Source organism: Falco biarmicus, chromosome 4 (genome assembly GCF_023638135.1).
Source record: "Falco biarmicus isolate bFalBia1 chromosome 4, bFalBia1.pri, whole genome shotgun sequence".
Taxonomy (NCBI): Eukaryota; Metazoa; Chordata; class Aves; order Falconiformes; family Falconidae; genus Falco; species Falco biarmicus.
The window spans coordinates 37,831,044-37,853,322 of record NC_079291.1 but is presented as its reverse complement, the minus strand read 5'-3'; the positions used below and the strand labels follow the sequence as shown (position 1 = coordinate 37,853,322).

Sequence of the window (22,279 nt, the reverse complement as noted above, 5' to 3'; positions counted from 1 at the left end):
CCGCGTTTATGAGCAATTGGTGAGAAAAGATGCAGAGAAGTGTGTAGAAATCCAGTTCAGAACTACCTGGTGTAAAAGAGTGATTATATGTCCAGTAAACACTGCTTCTGGTATGTGTTTCTAAAGCACCTAGTGAGGCTGAAGCATTGCTTTTAAATAACTGGAAGTCAGCACTGGTCCTATGTAGTTTGACATCAGAGGTCCCATTTTTGTGGAGGGTTAAAATACAAAGAGTGTGTGACCAGAAGGCTCAGCAGTGAGGCCAACTGCAGAGACCATGCTGGAAACCACTGAGCATGTAGGAGCTGAGCTGATGGAGACTGAGGCCAAAAGAGCTAATGTGTGCAAGTAGCCTCACAAGCGTGGTGGCAAAGGAGTCTAGCAGACACTGTAATCAAAATAAATGTCTCACTCTTTCCACAGATTTTAGTTTCACTTTGCACTTTTCTCCTTAGTCATTAATAGCATTGGAGGCACTTTCAGAAATCCCCTAGCAGGACTAATTTCTTACTTCCTAATGTGCTGTTACACATATGGTAGTGGGAGCTTCATACCTGAATAGCACAGAATAAAAACATTTACAAAGATATTTTTTAAAAGAAAGAGACTAAACATCTATCCTGGGGTACTAAAGTCATAACTAGCCGTATGCTGTGATTAGCTCCTGCTTCTGCTGAAACACACCTCATTTCAGTGCTCAGCTCTGTCATTGAAATTAAGTTGATTCACAGAAGGTTAAAATGGGGTGTAGGTTAATATGATGAATTTGAGTCAGTAGGTTCAGATGGACTATGACTTCTAAGGAGGAAATACATCCCATATCGCCAAATTATTCTGAGGTAATCAGGATCCAACCTCATTTCCAATTTCCCTGTTATCAGAATTGGTTTGTAACTGCCATTGCCATCTGTGAGGAAAATCATATTTTAAAAGGTCATATTAAGAGGGTGTTTAAGACTCAAACATGGGGCCACAAAACTGAAAAAGGAGAGTATTCAAGGCTATCCCGGTGCTGAGCTAGTCTCTTCATCAAATCTAGAATACGGTGGTTAGCCAAAGCTGCCCAGACTGACGATAATCCAAAACTGGCAATAAAATGGTCGGATGCAGAAAATCCTCTAGCACAAGGGGGTTTTGCCTCTCACAATGGAAATAAGAGTAAGGGATGGTATAAACCCCTCTTTCTAGAGAAATCTGGAGAATCCTTTTTCCAGTGGGTTGGTTTTTAGACCAGCTGCACTTTGTTCAGAGGCTTTGGTCTGGGCTGCAGCATGCTGCGCCAGCCGTGCCTAATTCTTAACTCTGGATTTCATCACTCTGTCTGTGTCTGTGTGTGTCTGTGTGTGTCTCTCTCTGTGTGTGTAAAAATGTTACTGTCCTTTTAGCTCATTTCTTTCTACATAACTTCCAATAGTTCCAGATACTCACTCTGTATTTCTGTAAGTGGCATGAAACCCCTAATCGCCCAATTAGAATGTGTAATGACATTGTAAAAATCCCTATTAAACTGAGCAAAGGAATATTTAAAAAGCTTTTAATAGTAGTCACTAGACATGATAGTAGAAGAGGGAGGATAGTTACATGAGGTTTATTACATGCAGATAACATGGTACTTTCTAAATTGAACTTCAAAGGACTACACCCAGTTTATTAATGTAATTATATGAAAAATTATCGGAATATAATGAATAAATTAAAAATGTTATCTATACAGTATGTTATCAGTCTTGTTCTCAGAGAGGAATTAAAAAGAACACAAAGAATTACAAGAATTTAGGCTCTCACTTATTTTCACATTCACATGGCATTTAAAATACTTCTAGATCCTTTGTATTATAAGTCAGATTTAGATGGGGGAAGATAGAAGTCTCTTTGCTTTCCTTGGGAAGAACACAAAAATTCAGTAATGCTTTCAGACATGTGTTGCTGGATTTGGCAACTGAAACGCTAGATTCCTCTCCCTCAGAGAATAAATCAAGAATTTAGAAACTATTGGGGGCAGGGGGGGAGAAGGTCAATAGATGAAATCCTTCAGCTCCTTTTGCTTGCCTACACTTCAAGGTAAGTTTTACTGTGTATTAACCTTGAGACAGTGTTCTCCTTTTGCCACTTTCTACATTGTTTTGCCTTAAACAATTCCAGGTTTATTAGCATGCCCATTAGTAACCAACATGTCCTGGCTGGGCCTTCCTCTCCCTCTCCCCTGCGTCAGCCGCGGCAGAGGGCAAAGCCAGGTGGTACGTTGGGGCAGGCCCTTCGGCTGGCTGAAATTAATCACTTGGGGGGGTGTATGCGTATTAATTTCAAGCGGGCAGGGTTCCCCAGGTGGCGGGTTGAGTGGCCACAGGGGCTCGGTGCAGCCTGCGGGGGGGACGGGGCGCAGCCGCACAGGGCGGCGGGGCGGCGGCAGGGCCTGGCCGAACTGCCCAGGAGCTAGGCCGCTCGGAGAAAAACAAGGTGCCGGTTTAGTTTTAATTCACGAGGAAAGTTTTTTCTTTCAAAAGAGAAGATTTTTGAACTTTGGAAAACATGAACGTGTAAACGCTGCGAATACACTTACATACACACATCAGTCAGAGGAGGTTAATGCCCATGGGCTACACACCACCCAACCTGGTGATCAGACAGTTCTACGATGGACTTGGATCCTGCCTGTGATGGAATTGTTCTACAGTGTTGGTTGTAATCATTGCATTGATTATTACTTTTCTTAAATTAGTATCACGAGGGAACTGTAATTTGAAAGAATACATCGTTAGATTAGGATGGGAAGCGAATAAAAGGAGCCATAAGCCTATGACTTTCACAACAAATTTCCTTCCTGACGTTCTTTTCAGTACACCAAACAGATTTAAGAGATCTTAATTTTTTCCTTTTGTCTCCTAGTTGCATCAGCTGATGAACTCTTATTCTAAAATACAGATACATGACTTCAGCCAAATTAAGACAGACAAAAATATACTTAATGAAGGAGCACACTAAAGCTTCAAGGAGCATAACTTGGGAATTGGGACTTGCAGCAAGAAACAAATTACTGGGTATCTTTTTAATTCATTTGGAACACAGTAAAGCAAGTCTTCAAGTTATTTTTGGAAGATCTATGATACAAAACTGTGCTCATTTACTTAATATGAAAGCTGCTCAGCTGGACAGGTGGCTAGATGCAGCCTGAGCTGTTTGTCATTACTGGGACCAACATTCTTGTTGACATCAAACACAGGCCATCAGTCGCAACAGCTGAATTCTCTGTTTGAAAAGTTAGATAATCTTTGGACAACACTGCACCACAGAAAGCCCTGCTAGGTCACTGGCTATCACTTTCCAAGGCCAACCTCTACTCTTCAGTGAAAAAGATGAAAAAAAAATAGCGATGCGGTGGAATCATCCAGTTTCCAGTAAACAATAAAAAAAGGCACATTTAGACACCACCACCTGAAACTGAACTTGGTTAAATGAGAGAAAATGTCCATTCCTGTACAATATCTGGAGCAGCAGAACCCAATGAACCCTGAGAGCAGCAGGTCTGCATGGTTGCTGTGCCTTGGAGCACACTGGAGAAGAGTCTGGCTTGTAGTGATGGTTGGGCACTGCAGCGCTGCTGCTTTGAGAATCCAGAACAATCAACAATCTAGAGAGACCCAGCACCAGAAGTATCTCTGACATAGAGTAAATAAATAAGAAGTTACCTAAGAGGTGTATATCACTGCTGAGGAGTTCTTTTCTTCACTCGGATGCAGGTGACTGTTTGCAGCTAAGAATACTTTCCTGTTCTTTGAAGATCTATGTCTGTTGCTTCCTAATCCATTTTATCTCAAAGAATGCCCACAATATACTCCCTTCTCTTCCGCTTGTTAGTCTTTTTTCTCTGCTGTTGCTTTAGTACTAAGGAGCTTTTTCTGAGGACATGGGTTATCCTGATTTACTGGCTTTCCATGTTTCCTCTTCTTGTTCTCATTAGCGGTTGAGAAATAGTGTTAAATTTTCATAAAATATAAGGTTCTTCTATGGCAAAGTAGCTGTCTATGAAGCAGAGGAGCTGGGTGAAAAGGTGGGTCTAAGGCAATAGAGATTTTGTTTCATTTAATTGGGGTGGAGGAACGAGGACTTAGTGTCACCTCCTTTGGGATACTTGGAGCATGGCATGCAATTATGAGAGCCTTGTTTTGTGACCTTAGGAAGCTGGAATTATCAGGGGCTTTCCTTAGGATTGTGTAACACAAACTTTTTTTCTCCAAGACATTTTTCTTAGTAGGGGCCCTGTCAAATCAAGCTTTCACTAGAAGAAATTACCTTGCAGGAAATTTGTCTTGTGAATTGCTCCTCAGGGACATTTTTTCCTGAGTATACACACTTACTTATATTGTGCATCCCTTTTTACAAATCTTAAAAAAAAAAAAAAAAAAAAGATACATCCATTCTGGATGACCATAACTGCAAGAGGAATTTCAGAAATATTGTTAATACTTCATCAAGTACTGTGGGATTACTTACTTTCTAAACTCTTACTGTATTAAACTGAATAATACCGGAAGTCCTGTCCATTTTATCAAGTTTTAATTAGGTGTCTCTTTATAAAGGAGAAACATTAAATATGAATTCTGGAAAATTCTCTACAAGTAAATGAAGTCCTGCTAGAGTACCTTGCGACTGGTGGATTTTTCTTACATAAACTCAGAAACAAAAATGGGAATTAGTCCTGAATTGCCTACTTATTTTCATCAGTTAGATAAAAGAGTTTAGGTACTTAATTTCAAGCTTGAGGTTACCTGACATGAATGTATTCTAGGCTTGAAATCTGTGGTTTTAAAATTTGATCTTTACATTCTCAGTAAGATGAATAATCAAAAGTTATAAACTTTGAAAAAAGTCGTAATATTGCATGTGTTGGGGGGATAAATTCATTATTCATGTAAGCAGACGTATCTTGTAAATTTTTACAAATAGACCAACAACAACAATTAATTTGATTGATAGGCCAGTGAGGTACTAGGATGACTTAGTATCAAATTCTGAAGCTGCCGTGCAGTTCTGGCTAGCAGCTTTGCAGTCGTGACTCACAGGTCTACCTCCCTATGCCAGACTGACTTCCTTCTGCTCAGATCCTGACCTGCTTCCCTGTTAATTCCTTTTGCATGTCCAGCCCAATGGTCCCAGTCCACTGCCTTCCTCTTCAGGTCGTCTTCTCACCCACCCCTCTCTGACTTGCCTCCTGCCTCCAGCTCTAGTACCTCAAAAGTACATGTTTTTAACAGACTGCTCGGCCCTTTGAGAGCACTCCCTCCACCCAGCACATCTCATCAATGTTTGTTCAGAACCCTCTCCTGTCATCACCTATGGAGAGCTGTATGTTTTAAAAGATTCTTCCAAGAGGCAGCAGGATCCCAGTGGGGACTGTTGCTGTGCAGTACTGGTCAGCAGTGCTCAGGCAACAGATGAAATGGACTCTGGATAGCACAGGCTACCAGGAGTGAAACCAACTAAGACACCATTAAATCTAATGCAGATGCTCTCTGCTGTGACTTGTTTCTTGCTAGTGTGTAAGAGAAACACTTCATTAAAATAACTTGTGTTTTCACTTGGCATATAGGTCAGCCACCTCGGGTTTTCACAGCACTGTCTTGACGAGACTGTCACGAGCACCATAATCAGTTGGTATGCCTGGTGTCCATCACAAATTTAATACAGTAACCTGGGCTTTTTTCCTCCTAATTTCACAGGACGGCCCATTTTCTAGTGTTTACTCCATGTATTATTTTTAAAAATACTGAGGGAATTGTCGTATCCTGTTTTCACAAAGGTCCAGGCTCTTTAAATCTGGCAGCTCCTTCTTGTCCAGTGTGGCTTTTCCTCTTCCTCCATGCAGCTAAACCCCTCTTCATCTCAAAGGCTGGCTGCCACAAACTTCTAGCCTTCAGTTTTGACAAAGGTTCTTTATCCTGCTTCTGAAACCTGTTTTATAGGTCATGTTTCCAGCTTATCATCCTCAGTATTCCTTTCCTACTTTTGTTTCTTTCTGTTGCTTCTCCATCTTCTGCTGCATTAAACACCCCTGCCTTTCCATTTAAAACTCTTAATTACTTAAATCCGTGCACTTCTTAAGTTCTGCTGGGGCACCAGCCCCTGCCTCTAATTAGTTACCAGCTCCTCTTCAGCTGAATTTTCCTTAGAAAGTCTATACTTTCTCCTTAACTCCTGGAAGCAGGGCTTTAAACAAGCACAAAGCCTCGCCATCTTCCTCAAAACCTCATCTTTCCTGGGAAATATACTCGAGAGTGGCCAGTTTGCTGTGCCTTGCGCTTCTGACTCGTTTTGCAGGAGATGGGTACTACCACTCGCCAACTATCACATCTACTGTGACAGTCCTTCATTGTAAATGTTGACTGCAATGCTTTTGCAACAGAGACCATACCTGCATTACCTGCATGGATATCACTTGTGTAAGGCCCATTATCACTATATAAGGCCCCTAAACAGCAACCGCAGCCCATGCTGCTACTGCATTGTAAGAAAGACCTGGGCTGAGAGATCCGGAGCACTGATTTGCACTGACTCTGTGAAGACCAAATATATTGCAAGTTAGTAGTGAAGGAGAGTACTCAGTTTTGATTTTGTGGTACTTAATTTTGTGCAGTCCTTTGTTACCACAGTGATAGGAACTAAATAAAACTCTAAGATACAGTTTCTGAAACCTTCTGTCAGCAGAGAGTAGCATGTGGGCTGAACTGTTTTTAACTGGCTTAGATGCTGATTTTGGGATAAAGCTGAGTGGAAAGAACAAGCAACATTTGAATACATTCCTGAAGTCCATCTAGATTTTCATGTTAATAAGGAAGATCTCCATTTTGACAAAGCAGCCTTTCATGTATAACCCTTGCAAATATTTTATATAATTTTTGAGGGAGAGTTTCTCTCTTCATGGGGAGGTAACATTCCCATTATGGTCTGTCCTCCAGATTTAAGCAGTCCGAAAAGGAACAGAGCGAGCTGTATAAATGGAGTCCATCCAATACGCTGCTTCTCTAATATGTCTGGTGTAAATGATAGTCATTGCAAATGACTAAATGAGATAAGAAATGGGGAAAAAAAATCCAAAAGCAACCAACAAAAAGTTGGAGAGGTCTTACAAATAAAGTAGGGTTAATAATTCAAGCTTCTTTTCACAAGATGTCAGCATATGGGTTTATAACTTTACATGTAGTGCTTAAATGTTCACACTCAGAATCAACTGCGGTTGTACGCCTGTGTGTTTGCAAAATCCTGGGTTACCTGCAAGGGGCTCCTTGCCCATGAGACATTTCCCCTGGCTGTGTATGCTAAGTATTGTGTTTTCCCAGCCTGAGTCAGTTGGGCTTTGTATCCATAGAGGCACAGACCTTGGAGTTGTACAAATAGTGCTACAGTTCTGAAGATAGCCAAGGATTTTGCTGCAAAGAAAAGTTGTGATGTTACAGTAAACACCTTTCATTGAATATTTATGATAAAATGACAATTTATACATGCTTTTTGAATGCATGTAAGTGGATCAACCTCAGCTCTCCTGTTGTTTCATTTTGCATCATTTTCATCATGACAATATTTGTTGAACATTTCAGTGACTTCAAAACACTGAGATCTGATATCACAATGTCTAGGCCATTACATTTTAAATCCCATTTTCCATTTATAGACTTTTTATCAAGATGGCACAAGAAAATGAGCTCGTTAAAAGGTTTTTCCACTTATTTCACAGGAACAACATTCAGCATCAATGCTACGTTGCTAGGTAGCCAGGTGATCTTAAACTGGAAAGCATCTCAGCTCATAAATTCCTGCAAATCTAACATACATACACTTGCCCAGCAGAATTTCTGAGATTACAGAATTTATACAGTAGCATATATTGCAAAAGCATTAGGTTTATAATCAATACTTACATTACTTTTTTCGTTTGAAGTATGTATGTTTCTGATACACTGTCATTCATGATGTTTTTTTCTCTCCGCTTTGTATCGTATCGTCAGTGTGGTTTCCCTCCATCTCTGTGTACTAGGTCTGGCTGGGATGGAGTTAATTCTCTTCATGGCAGCTCGTATGGTGCTGTGTTTTAGATCTGTGACCAAAACAATGCTGATAACGCACTAATGTTTTAGCTATTAGGGGCAGTGTTTGTACAACATCAAGGCCACCTCTGTTTCTCAGACAGCCCAACCAGATTGGTGGTGCACAAAAGGTTGGGAGGGGACACAGCCAGACAGATGACCCAAACCGTCCAAAGAGATACTCAATGCCACATAACAGCATGCTCAGCAAGACAACGGAGGGGAGCACAGTTTAGGTAGGTTAGCTGTCTTTTGCTCAGGAACAGGCTGGGCATCACTCTACCTGTGGGAGATGGTGAGTGATTGCCTTTCATCACTTGTTTATTGTTTTCTTGCTTCCACTTCTCCTTTGCTTATAAAATTATCAACCCTCAAGTTTTCTTGTGTTCGTTCTTTCTTTTCTGTTCTGGGGGTGAGGAATGTGGGTGAGCAGCTGTACGGTGCCCAGCTGCCTACTGGTGTTAGCCCACAATTCTGTGTCACGGCCAAACCAGCAAGAGCTCATGCTTCCCTAGAAGTGAAAGCGTACTTGTATATGCCACGAGGAAGCTGCCTAACAGGGACAGCAACTGCAAGCATCAAAGTTAAAGATGCTGTGTTCCACCTGCAGCTATTTCACCCCGATGTCATGGTATAAAGTAAGAACAAAACAGAAAACAAGTGACGCCACACAGTAGTATGTGAAATAAGTGACCATGAGAGGGTACTGGAGATGTAAAACCACAGGTGGTTCAGCAGGTCACCCTTAACCAGCAGCTGGCTGGTTTTCCATGCTTTTCCCATGGTGACTTTGGAAGCATGTGTGTGAACTCTTTAACTCATGCCTTCCTACACCATGGAGCAGAGTCTGGCAGCAGCAGCCAGGCTGGGGAGGCAACACCTGAGCCTGTTTGCCCTCCATTCATCAGCAGAGATGCAGGGATATCAACAGGGAAATTTCCACAGGTTAATAAAAACTGGGATTTAATAACAATCACCAATAAGTCAATAAGTGATATGTCAGCTCTTGAGAGCTTTTGAGGGGAGCAAGTTATGATGTGGACATAGATTACATGGGTACTACTCTGTTATTGCTCAAGTTTAATTTTTGTCACTAATGCATTTTGCTAGTAGAGCTAAAAGGTCACGTCCCTAAGGGTATGGCACCGTTTGTGTTAGCAGAGCCTGGCTCTCTCTTTGGATAACAGTCATCTTGGATTATTACTAGAGGACAAGTGAAAGTGAGATTGCAGGGGGGGAGGGAAAGGAAGGGGTGTGTTATGTGGCTTTACATCCATCTTCATCACTGGAGGGTCACGAAAAGATTGCTGTGTTAACAAGCAACACAGCTCCCAGCACTCAGGTCCCAGACACTGTAGCAGAGAGAGATCTTTTCAAGGTGAGCAGACTGGCCTAACGAAGAATGTCTCCAGTCAGGGAGATTTATGAAGGTCTACCTCATACTGGCAGCAGAAAGCCTGGCAAGAATTGTGCTCTCCCTGGAGAGGTTACACTATTTTGTCCCCCCAGAGAGTCCTGCGGCTCTCCTTGGGCAAGCCACTCAGGCAAGGGCTTGCTTTGCCCACATAGCACTCCAGATCAATGGCATTAACTACCTTTTCCACAAACAGACACTGCTTGTTTATTTGCTGCTAAGGTTTCTGAAATTCAAACACTTGGCCCAGGAACCTAACTTAAGTACACTGCCTTTTAAGAGCCCCTAAGGAGAAATGTTAGGGGGGGGACACAAACACTGGGGTTTACAGAGAGCTCAGACCACATAAAATCACTCTGTAAAATTAACAGCAAATGCCCTGAGATCTGGAAAGTGCACAGCTCTGCATTACACTCTGAGCCACCATCTGCACCATGCACGGCAAATTTATTTTTTGTCGTCTCATCTTACCCTGCAAGTAATGGATAGGGCAACCGTGGCTGCTGCATCTGCAGCAAGGAGACTGCTGGCACACCCTGTGCTCCAGGCCCAGGACTGCACTGCTTATAGCCTCAAACAATATGTTCTTTTACACAACAATGAACAAACTGCCAGCCCTGCTTGTCTTCCCTTCTTCAGAAATAACAAACCCAACCCATACCTTGGTGCAAAACATTTGAATGATGAGTCTTGCTGGCTCGCCTGATGCTTGGAGGCAAATGTTTCCTGTTGTCCAACTTGCAAGTGATATCTTGGCAAATACTTTTCCTGCACTTGGTAATCCTGAGATTTGCAGAGCGATTCAGCATGACTCAGTGGCAGAGGTCAGGATTTGTAGTGAATTCTTACCAAAGTCAGGCAAGGAGATGCTGGGGTTGTAAAGCAACTGCAAGCAGGTTTTTATTTAGGGTGTATCTGTGGGGAGCTGATGTAAGAAAGGATGCTGTAAATAAAGGGCCTGACTTTTTATAATCCAGATGCCCCATTAAATGCAAACATGCTTTAACTTGGTAGAGGCTTTTGGAAGAAGGCAGCAAACAGCAATATAATTTAGCATTTTTTTAATGTTATTTTTTTAATGCCACAAATTACAAGATAAACATAAAAACAGAGCTGAAAGCCTGCCCCTACAAGGAAGCGAAACATCATCATTAGAATAGCTGCTATCTCTGTGGTTTTCTAATTGTGCATTTCTGCTTTACTGGTTTCCTGAGATGGGTGATGGAAATAACAGAGAAGAAGAATAAGAACCACCAGCTTATGAGCTTGATCAAAGCTACAGAAGTGATTCCACATTCCTGAATTCAATGAATTTTCAACACTAGTGCCCTTGGAAACAGAAGAGGTTTGGGTGGGGGAGAGAACAAAGGACTTTAACAGAAGTATTTCTGGCAAGTCAAGACCACTGAGGGAAGAATAACAAATTGCAGTGTGCAGTTTGAGGATCTGTGCACAGCTTCAAGCTCGTCCTTTCTCTGGTGGAGAAAGTCTGCGTAACATCTCTGCCGATGAACTACAATTTTCAGAAGAAAAGGCCTGGGTTTCTCTCACCGGCACTGCACTGATGTCTAATTTAGGCAATATTTTCATTGATTTAAAAGATCCTGGCATATGCTTTCAGCTCCCAAGCAGCTGCAAAGCCAGATGCTTGTCAGAAATTCTAGGTTGCCTTCTGTCAAAGAAGCTGTGGTAGCCTGGCAGAAGCTTGTCCTCCACAAGTGATAAAGTCAGTTTACCTAGAAATAGGGGGAAAATATGGGAATATTGTTCCAGATTCACTAAGTACTAGCATCTAGACTAATTCACTAGGTCAGACAGCATCTAATAGTTAAGCATGGCTAATTATAGGTTCCTCAGAAGCTCTCAGAAATTATATCCCTAACTGCTGAAAGCAAGCCGCAGACTGAATTATAGTGGTATTGGTACAAGTCTTAGCTGGGCAGCAGGGCTGCCCAGCGAGAATAGCATGCCTGGAAAGTGCAAAGGGCTCAAATGCTTAACTCAGTTTCAGCTCTTGGACCAGAATATTTTATTTGTGATGATGCCATTTTCTTCTCCACCGAGACCAGGAATATTCACCAACAGTAGCATCAGATTTAAACAAAGATTCAACTATCACTGTTACTAAGGACTTAAATGTCATTTTTTGCAGTGACTGAATTAAAGATCCTTACGTGCTTGTGCCCTCCTTCCCTTTCTTTCTAGCCCCCTTGTTCATTTCTTCCTCATTGTTTATTTCTTCTCTTTTTCCCTGCATTGCTGTCTGCAACATACCAGTTCCCACCCTTTCTCAATTTCCTTCCAAAATATGACATAGCCAACACTAAAAAGGGCGTTTTAGCTCCTATTTCAAGGATACTGACAGGGTCAACAGGATTCAGACTTCTAAAAGCCTTTTTATCAAACTGTCTGTAGATGCAGGCATTGTGCATAAGCCGTTCTACAAGCGTTACTGTACTGCTACATGGTAGGACAACTCCCTATTATCTCGTATGCCACAAGAGACACACGTATAAGCACATGTAATAGATTACAGTAGGTAATAGCTAGATTTCCACCTTGATCTGCTACGTGCTTGCCACCCTTTCTGCACTGTAAAAGGAAGGTCCAATCCCAGAGCTTAGAGTTGCAGATGGCTTGAACCCAACTCACCTAAACATTTGTCTAGACAAACGTGCTTCTAAAATTGAGCTAACAGCTCTTAGCTTGGACACTGTCTAATCCCTGCAAATTGCATTAGCTAGCCTCATTAAATCCCAAGTTCATTTTAACCAGATAACATGCGTTAAAATACAATTTGCACCATTCAAACCTAGGCTTTAAAACGTGTTACCTAACATGTGTTGCTCTTGAAAAGTACCTACTTTATATTTTGGACCAGACACGGCCATCCATCTCGATGGGTTAAACTGATTTATTTTTCAATAATGTTGGTTCAATTGAGTTAACAGGATCAAAAGCTCCCAACACGCATTAAGTTGCAGGCTAACTCGAGGGCACACTCCCCGGCCGCGCTTCGAGACCCCGGCGGGGAGGCGCCCCCGCTGCGGCTCGCGGTGCCGGGCGCGCACCGAGGGCAGGGCGCGCTGCCCCCCTCCCGCCGGGCACCGACCGCCCCCCGGGCCGGGCCCGCGGCGCGCCCCCGCCGCCGCCGGCCTGTAAAAGCCGCGCTCCAAGGAGAGCGGGGGCCTCCGCCCGACCGGCAGCGGACCCTGGCCGGCCCCCCGGCGTGCCGCAAACCGGCGGGGACGCTGGCCCCTGCCGGCTCGGGGCGCTAGGCAGCGCACCCCCGGGAGGCCGGGGCGCGATAGCTGGCGGCGCCGGCACCGCTGGGCGGGCAGGGTGTGTGCGCTCCCCCGCCAGACTACAGCTGCCCCCGTGCCAGCGGCTCCCTCGGCTCGGGACGCGCCCGCAGACAGCCGCGTCCCCCGGCCCGGCCCCAGCTCTCCCCGCCTTCCCCCTCACGCCGCCGCCGCTTCCTCTCCCGCCCGCCTCACCCCGGCAATCGCCCGTCCCGCCGCGCGGGGCAGGGCGGGGCGGCGCGGGCGCGAGCTGCGGCGCGGGGCGGGCGGGGCCGCCCCTGGTGCTGCGGGTGGCGGGGCCCGGCTCAGCCGCCGGCCAGCACGGGCAGGGCCCGCCGCCTCCCCCCGGCGGCGGCGCGGGGCTCCCGGCCCTCCCAGGCTCCGCCTCCTCCTTTCTCTCAGCGCTCCCTCCCTCTCTCCCTCCGCCGGTGCCCGCAGCCCCGCGCCGGACCTTCCTTTCACTCCTCCATCTCTCCTCAGCGCTGCCCTTCCTCCCGTGCGCTCCCCGCCGCGCCTGGCTTTGCCGGGGCACTCCAGGGCCGGGGGGGGGGGGGGGGGGGGGGGTCGGGCGGCGGGACGGGAGCTATGAGCCGGGCGGGGGCGGCGGAGAGCCGGGCAGCAGCAGCCGCGGCGGCGTAGGGCTCGTTACCGGGCGGGAGCGGGGCTGTCCCGCTGCGCCCGGCGGCTCTCCGGGGCGAAGGGGGAGCCCCGGAGCCGGAGCGGCGGCCGTCTGCCCCGGAGCCGGGGGAGCGGGGGCGGCGGCTGGCCGCCCCCCATGTGTGACATGATCGACTCGCAGTCCGCCGAGAAGATCAGCAGGATGAAAAAGTTGCGGAGAACTTTATCGGAGAGCTTCGGCCGAATAGGTGAGTCCCGCAGGCGGGTCCCGGCGGCGCTGCCCACCGCCCGGGGGGTCCCGGCGGGGCGGGGGCCGGCGCGGCTGCCTGCGCGGCGGCGGGGCCGGGGGGTGGGCGCCGCAGGGCTGGAAACACCCGCGCCGCCGCCGGCCCCGAAAAGCGTTTCTTGGGAAGAAAGCTCGGGAAAATAACAGCCCTTTCCCGGCAGTGCCTGTGAAGCCCCGGCAGTACGGGTCTGCGATGGAGTTAGCCCAAAATAGGGTAAAAAAAACAAACTGCAGACGAGAGTTGGCCAGCGTACCTCCGCTGCTGAAGAGAAACCTTGGCAAAAAGCATATGGTTATTTTCGTTTTGTGTCAGGTCTGGTAATTTATTTTCTTGGTGCGGCTGCACGTTGGTTTTGAGTTGAGGCATGAGATGCTGGAGCGGATTACGGCGGCCGAGTGATTTAGGAGGCCAGACAAAAGAAGTCTGCCTGTCATCTGCCGCGAAGTCTTGCCGTTCTTTCACTGGCATAAAGCATCCCGAGGGAGCGTCACCAGAACGCCGCTGCCGAGCGCGTTATCTCCCGGTATCGCTGTGGCGCGTTTGGTTTTGACACCAGTTTATTTTGCAGTCGAGTTAGTTACTGAGAACAATGCCACAGAGTTCTGGTCTGCTCGCACTGGTGTTTCTCTTGGTCTGTGGCGTGCTAGGGTGCTTAATTCGCAGTTTAAAACGTTAGTTCCCACTGACAGCATCAACATGCTGCTGAGCAAGGAGACAAGGCACCTTGGAGGAGCTGTGAGGTGTCCCCAGGCTGGCTGGGCAGAGCAGCCTGAGGTGGTGCCGGGCAGCCGCTGGGATGGACGGGTGGACACAGCAGCACTTGTCCTTGCAGACCCTCTGTAAGGGCCTTTCCACAGCCCTTACCCACTGGTTGTCCCACTGGGACATTTTTCCTTGTAGTCGGTCTGGTTGGCAGATGAGGGTCAACTTTCAGAGCTGCTTTGTCCCAGTGGGAGCATGTGAAGTGCCTGCACTGTAGCCATGAGCTGTGGCGTTTGGTTCTCCCTCCACTGCCCTACACAGGAGGCGCATTGAAGTATGCGGGCATTATAATTTTTCATGTGTTGTGTATGTATTCAGTGTATTACCTTTAGCTTTTAAGGACTGCAAACTTCAGATGTAGGATAGCATTTGAAATCAGGTATCTCTTACACCTTACTACAAGATGAAAAAGCTCATTCATATTTGTAAACCAGTTTCAAGGGTAAATGCCAAGTTTCAACTGTGAAATGAATGTCAAGTCATAGTTATAAATCTCTCTGTCCCCATATGAAAATAGCTTTCACCTATCATCAGTCTTAAACTGCATTTAACTTTCTTTGATTAGAAGAAAAAATAAAGCAGTCAGGTGTTCAGTCTGTCACGTGTCTTTGTATGTGTGAAGGTAGACACAGAGAGACACTCTTACATGGAACTGTGGAAAGCTTTTCCTAATGGTGGAAGTCATTAACAAAGAAAGTATTTTGAATGAGGATGCTGCTTTGTTGTAACAGTGACAGTCCCATTAATGCATTGTAGGGAGCAGAGTCCCTCTGGCTGGTAATTTCTGCATGTTTTAGGTGGCTCTGTTGGGTGATCATCGCTTCTTGTCATTTTTTTCACAAATTAAACAACTTCTGAGTTTCCTTGGGAGCTTTGGCCTGAATTTAGGTGCAAGGATTGTTACATATTCCATCTCCTCCAGTTCTTTGTGCGTGTGTACAGAAGTGTAGGAGTGTGGTCAGGTGCCTGGTTTGTTTGTGTGTGGTGGTGGTTTTGTGACTAAAACTCAGCTGCTACCAGCAAGACTGTTCAATCTTCAGATGCTCTAATATTTTGACTGTCATGCTGGTAACTGCACTTTGCTCAAAACCCCCTAATTTATCAGTGTGAGGTTTGAACATAGTCCGCTCCCTGATACCAGAGCCACAGATAAGCCCAAGCAAAGCCAGAAACTCTTAAGTTGCATACCAGGAAATCCTCAGTTGAAACACATGCTGTACTTTTATATTGAAATGAAGGAGAGAAAACAAAACCTCATTGGAAGTCGTCTTTCTGGGTATTTGTCACATTGGTTTTAAAGCTGGTTTTGGAAGAGCTGGTTCCTTGGCGAGATTAGCAAATTACTAATTTAATATGTATCGAATATGGAATTTTGTCTGTTGTCTGGTCTGTTGTGATTTATTATAAATGATGATGATCTTTCAGCTTTTCCTGTTCTGCTTCAATTTATGTGTTTACATAGGTTTAAGTACACAATGTAGCATTATATGGATAAATATATAAATGATACAAGAGTGACATGGTGTTTGTGGCAAATGATTAGTGAGTCAAACCTTGAACTGCTACAGTCAGGAACATCTAATGGTCGTTCTTGAAATGGTAAGGCACTGCTAGGCTTCCCTGCGGTGTTGGTGGTGCCCCAGCTGCCAAATACAATTTTTCCAATACTACAAGACCCTTCATTTTGATAGCAAAGTTTATATTAGCCTGTTATATAAAAACAATGAAAATGTATCCTAATTGTCCCTGGCAGTGGTGGTGTGGTTTTTTTGGTTGGTGTTTTTTTTTGGTTTTTTTTTTTCCCTAGGGCTTGCAGCTAAACTACCTTCAAGGCCCCACAAAGTAATCCTCTCCATTTCAGATGCTATATCAGCAATGAATGTATAAGGTGATTTATTTTTTTTACAGTGTGACACAGTATGTTAAGTAATGTTTGAAGCTATTTCCTCAGCATCTTTAGTTAAAACCAGCTTAGTTAACCCTGGGACACAGCAAAGGGCCAAAAGGTACCAATGGCAGCCTCAGGTAGACTTGGCACACTTTCTTAACCATGAATGGATGCTTGCTAGACACTGGCTTTCCAGTGACTGTCAGAGGGTGTTAAAGGCCTGGTTCATCCTTCAAAATTTCGATCTGTTCCTTAAGTGTTACGAGTACCTACTGCTGAGAATGTTTATTTTGCTGAGCTGAAAAATGTGCTGTGTGAAATTGTCCATCTCTGAGCCTTCATCCTGAGCATTTGCTTTGTGCTGTGTGCAAGTCTGGTAAAGGGCGATATGGCGCTGTGGTGTCTTAGAGGAAATGCATATGGCCTGTGGTGCTCAGTTGAAGTTTATATTCTAAAATAGACAGAATGGCTTTTGACTGCAGAAATCACATGCTTACATTTCTAGAAAAATGAGCTATCTTTTCAGCTAAGGCACCCTTTCTCATGGCAGAAGTTTTCTGGTGTTTCAAGGGGTGTTCCTCTTAAATTTTAACTGTTCTTAAAGAACTTACATTACTAAGATTCTGAAAAATTTACAGAACTTATTAACAGATCTCTGGGAGTCTGTCCATTTTTATACAAACATCCAAATTAGTTTAAAAATTCTGATTTCCTTGTTTACATACTGTGTTGTCCTCGTATAAATGAACACATCATATTGTATGTTAACCAACTTTCAGAGATTCAGTTGGCTCACTGTTTATTTTAGCATTTAAACCTTTAGAAGGATTGGTTCTTAGTTTTATGTTTGATAATTATGTAATTACAATTAACAATGAGTAATTTTATAAAATTATCATAATCTTTTAGTTACGTAAAGAGTTCTTGGCTATGCGTTTGTTGAGGTTCATATTGCAGCAAAATCATATTTGAGATCTCTTCAGCTCAGCCATTTAACTTCTGTTTTCTTATGCAAACTCTTTAGTCAAAAACTAACACCAGGGTAGAAAGGAAGGAAGAAAGAGAGGAGGAGAGAGAGAGAAAACATTACAGAGTTTACTCACAGTGCACTGAAAGCAGTCTGTGGCTGTCTGAGCATCCCTGGGCTTTGTTACTAACTCCTCACTAATACAAAGGTTATCTCCACTAATCTCCTCTAATGTACTCTAAATAGCTCACATACCTGAGATAATGAGAAATTCATTTGTAAACGGTTTATTTTTTTTTTTAATTCAGCAAAGCTTTTTTTAAGGGTTTAGAAAGAAGAGGATTGCATTGATGGGAAAACACCATTTCTAATGTAATTTGTTGTATAAAATACGCCGGTTCCATGATTTCTTTTGAAGATCCTATGTATTAAATTGGTTGAGATTGAAATTACTATTAAGCAGAATCTGATTAAATGAGTGGCCAGAGCTCTCATGTTCTTATTTTTTGAGATTCTTAAAAAACCTCTTAGTCAAAGATAGAAGTTAAAGGCAAGCCAAAAATTCGCAGTGGATCACAGATTCCCATTTCTTGTTTTTTTTATTACATTGTGAAATTTGTTTGGGTTGTCTGGCTGTTCTTGGAATGTGTTGGTTATGTGAAAATCCTCTGATTTGGTAAGAGAGAAGAGCTTGTCACATGACCTAGGTGTGTCATATACTGATGTATAGCTTGTAGGTCATTGTGACCTGAAAGGTATATGATAAGATTAGAAGTGTGTTCTTAGAAAGTATTCCACAGGTTGGGTTTTTCCCTTCCTTTTTTCGCCCCCCCCCCCCCCTCAAATGTCCTGACTCACACTTCTGGGTACTTGGGATTGGCAGTCTGAAAATGTTTGGTCTGGCTCTCAAAACCATAAAAGTGCATTTTGTGATTAAAAATGTATAATGTGTGCCTCAAATCTCCTCAGCAAAATACCAGGGTTTTGTTTGGGGTTTTTTTTGTTTTGTTACTGAGTTTGAAATCTAGATGAGTGACTGTAAAACAGTAATCTTCAAAGATCTGAGGGAAGAGATGTTTCATGTCCCAAAGAAACGGGAATTTGAAAGTAAAGGAAAGTTGGACCATCCCTCCTTTTCTGTACAAGAACTGGGATTTATGTGCCTTAGTGGCAGAGGTTGTGGAGCTGCAGCATGTTTTGCAGAGGTGTCCTGCATCTGTTAAGCCTCTTATACAGCTTCTACTTTTGTTTGTTTGTTTTGTGGTTTGGTTTGTTTTTTTTTTTAAGCTGGTAATGCTGTTGCTTCTGAAGACAGGTGGTTTAGAAACTATTAGCGATTTGAAGATGGAAGGAGCACCCAGAAGAGCAAAAAACCTACTGGAGTCTAGATCCTTAACTGTGCTAGGCGCTGAAGTATTTCTCTCCTGCAGAAATAAATGTATTTTAAGTGTAAGAACCAATATTCTGCTTACATGATGAAGAGGGAGCCTTCTGGGGCAGCACTGTGCGCTGTAAGGTCATTCAGATGACCTTCCTCAGATTGCTAACCTTCATGATTTAAACTGAAAAGAAATAGTGCAGTCGTCAATGCAATGGTTTGTCTTGCTTTAGCACTTCAAGAGAAGTAAACGAAGAGCACTTTCAGGTCTCTTTCAGGTCTCGACATGCGGTTCGCAATTCTGTGGTTGGTCTGGTTGTGGTGTACAGAGAAAAGGAACCAGTCTTGTACCTTCACACTGACACAGTTCAATGGACGTTTGGAGAAATGATTTTTCTTTACATTTCAATAAAGAAACCCAGTATGCTAAAGGAAAAATTTTCATCAGCTTAATCTTTGCTACAACTTCAGAACTATTCATGTCTTCATTTTCTTGCTTTTCCAGTTCACCTGATTTCTGCACTGTTTTCCTTTTCCTTGTTTGATGATTAGTTGCTAGTTAACAGTGTAGAAAGACAGGAATCTTTTCTGCTTTAGTGTAAGTCATATTGTAAAAAAATAGAAAAAAAAGAAAAAAATAGAAAAAAGCATGTCACGATGCATGCTATTTCATAAAGTTTTAGTACTTAACAAACTGAATTCATGGTTAGGTGTTTATTATACTTTTCCTTTTTGACGTTGTCAGGCTTTCCATAAAGTGTTTTCACGCTCACTAGAAATTGAAAAAAAACACCTTGCTTTACTTTCTTTAACCTGAGAGGATAATATTTCTCATAAATATGTAAATTTACTTTCTTGGAAACATGCTGTGCAGCCCTATATTCCATTTACAGATTCAAATTTTGAGTATAAAATTGTTATTCATGCCAGCCTGTTCTTTCCTATTATAACAGGAAAATGCTGCTCTGTTTTTCTGTTTTCGGGTGTTAGTTACTTTGTGCTCATTGAAATGCAGTACAGATGACAATTTCTTTTTTCCTTTTATTTTAAAGCCTTGAAGAAAGAAGATAGCAGCTTTGATGAGGTAGGTTAAATATTTTGTACCTTTCATAGTCTAGGTATGCCTTTGTATTTCTCACTAGTGCTAAAAGAAACCCATAGATAGTAGTGTTACAATGTGCGTATGTGTTAATACATGCATATTGCTCGAACATATTTTCATTTTCCAAATAACTACCAGATGAATTTGTTAGTTGAAGGCTGTGAATGGAATGCTTGGTTTTTTTTGGAATATAATAAAACTGAATGTTGTATGAAAAGTGGTCTTTTAAAAATGTTCCATGTGGAGAAATGGTGCACGCAGAGGAAATACTTTACAGAACTTTACCCACGGTAATTCTTATAATTGTAGGCCTGTACTGTAACAGACAGTGAAAAAAACATCACTCTTGAGAGAGCACCTTATGTAAAGTGCTGCTGCATTGGCTTCTTGCTGAATATGTCAACTGAGAGAGATGCTTCTTGTGAAATAAAAAAAAAAAGCCCAACACCACAAAACCATCAGCTAGCTGTATTGGTAAAACTGATACTTGATGATTCGGTGTAATCAGTTTGGGGTCCTGACCTGTCTGTGATATACGTGTGTTAATTTGTAAAATATGCTGCTTGTGACTTGTGCTTGCTTTTACTTACAACAGGCTTTGAGAGATCGAGGTCACCAGGAGTTGTCCTGCAGAGCAAGTTTATGCAGGAAGAGGTGTAGGTCTTGGTGTGATGACTTGTTATATTGTAGTCAATGCTTGCCTTTTGTAGTTCCCTCTGCCACCATAGCTGGAAGCAAATGGTGGTATTTTCATGTGTTGATGTTACACTTCTTGTGTTTCTGTGTTTTCTTCTTCATTGCATGCTGTAAGCTTAAATTCTTGGCTGATTACAGTGAGATAGCTGCTGTGTAATGCCAGATTCTAGAATAAATTAATGATGATGTAATGTCCTTGATTCTGGATCAAATCAGACTTCATCTCTTTCTAAACAGATTGCACTGAGTTTTACACCCCTCTGCTCAAATTCAGTAATAACAATATAAATGGTTTATGCTTTTTTGATGTGTGTTGCAGAGAGCTGTAACTTGGCTCGATCCCTTTCAGACCTGGAGTGAAGGTCCTGGGGTCAGACTCTGTTTTCAGGAACTCTTGTTGGATCACACAGTGGTCCCAACTATTGCATTTTTCTTTAACACCCTGGAGGAAAGCGAGTCCTCCATAAAAGTTACACCTGTGTAGATATGTGGTCGGTAGACTCTGAATCCTTGTTTTACAAATCTGGTCTATTTTTATCCAGTACTTTCTTCTGAAGGCTACAGTAATGTATCAGTGCTATAACCTATCCATTAAGTACCTTGTATTAAATTTGATATAGAATTTGAAAGGCTCTATTAAAAAATGTTATCGTATGAAGATGGCATTTTTTCTGTCCCCTTCTTTTCCTCAGGATTTTTTATATATAGTTTGCATGCATTTTCTTTAAATTTGGCTTTCTGTTTGAACAAGAGACAGCTTGAGCAAATTTTTTTTGAATTCAGGGGATTTGGGGAGAAAAAATATTTTTCAAGTATGTTTTTATTGAAATCTGACAGATCGTTGGTGTGAGCTACTGCAGAGGCAATAAGAGAAGGCCAGTGGGAAGGGTACCCAAAAGAGTTTTCTTGCATCTCCTGTAAATAGGGAAGAGTTTGATGTGACATTGAAATCAATCAGTTCCATAGTTTTAGGTGATATTTCCTATAAGAAAGAAAAGTAGGCTGAGATTTTGTTTTCCTTGTTATATCTTCAAATTCAGCACAACAGTTCTTGATGATTATGTAGCCTAAAGTGTGAATCAGAGAATGGGCTGTACTGCATATCACATAATTCCTTTCTTTTCAAACATCCTTCAAATTGGAAGATAAAACAGTCTTCAGTAACAGTAGTGTACCTGATTATAATGACACATACCTTTAAGTGAGCCAGTATCTGCAAGCAGAGGAGTGGCCGCATTTGTTGGTCTTAGAAGGCTGTCCTGAAAAACACGACTAAGACAAGACCATGATATGAAAGGAGAGCAGTCTAGCCTTCTGGCTAGCGTATGTAGTATTGATGTACCAGAGATGCAGTTATGAAGAGAGCTATAATGACAATAGGTGGGAATGTCAGGTGAGAAGGAGAGAGAGGAGGTAGCTAGCTGTCCAAGCATTGTTTTACTTAAACCTTGTAGGTCTTCTACTGCAAAAAATTATACAGGCAACTATTGAAACAGAAATTGCATCTAACAAGCATCATCATCTCCCTATACAGTTAGTGAAAAGATACCCTTTCTCCTTTCATGGTGCTGAAGGATGCTGTGTGTCTCTTCCCAATGTGTTTCCCCTTTTCTGGAGGGAGGTTGGCCTGTGAAGCGGAACTTGAACAAGCAGTAATGAACTTGCAGGGAAGGACTTCGCATACCCGACAGCTTGGCAAAGGAGGGCTCATGTTTTAGCCTTTCAAGAGTGGCCAGAACACCAGTAGCAGAAGATGGCCAGCAGGGATCTGAAATTTCTGAGGGGGG

The 22,279-nt window shown here is 43.2% G+C and overlaps 1 protein-coding gene across 1 annotated transcript in view; it reads left to right on the top strand.

Moving 5' to 3' along the window:
* Nucleotides 1–13,370: 13,370 nt before the first annotated feature.
* The window catches only part of CDK14 (cyclin dependent kinase 14), a 316,567-nt gene continuing 307,658 nt past the window's right edge, over nucleotides 13,371–22,279 (top strand). Inside the window, exons 1-2 of the mRNA XM_056337644.1 lie at nucleotides 13,371–13,660; nucleotides 19,747–19,778. Coding sequence (XP_056193619.1) covers nucleotides 13,570–13,660; nucleotides 19,747–19,778 — 123 coding nt within the window. The 5' untranslated portion in view covers nucleotides 13,371–13,569. The remainder of the gene's footprint in view (nucleotides 13,661–19,746; nucleotides 19,779–22,279) is intronic.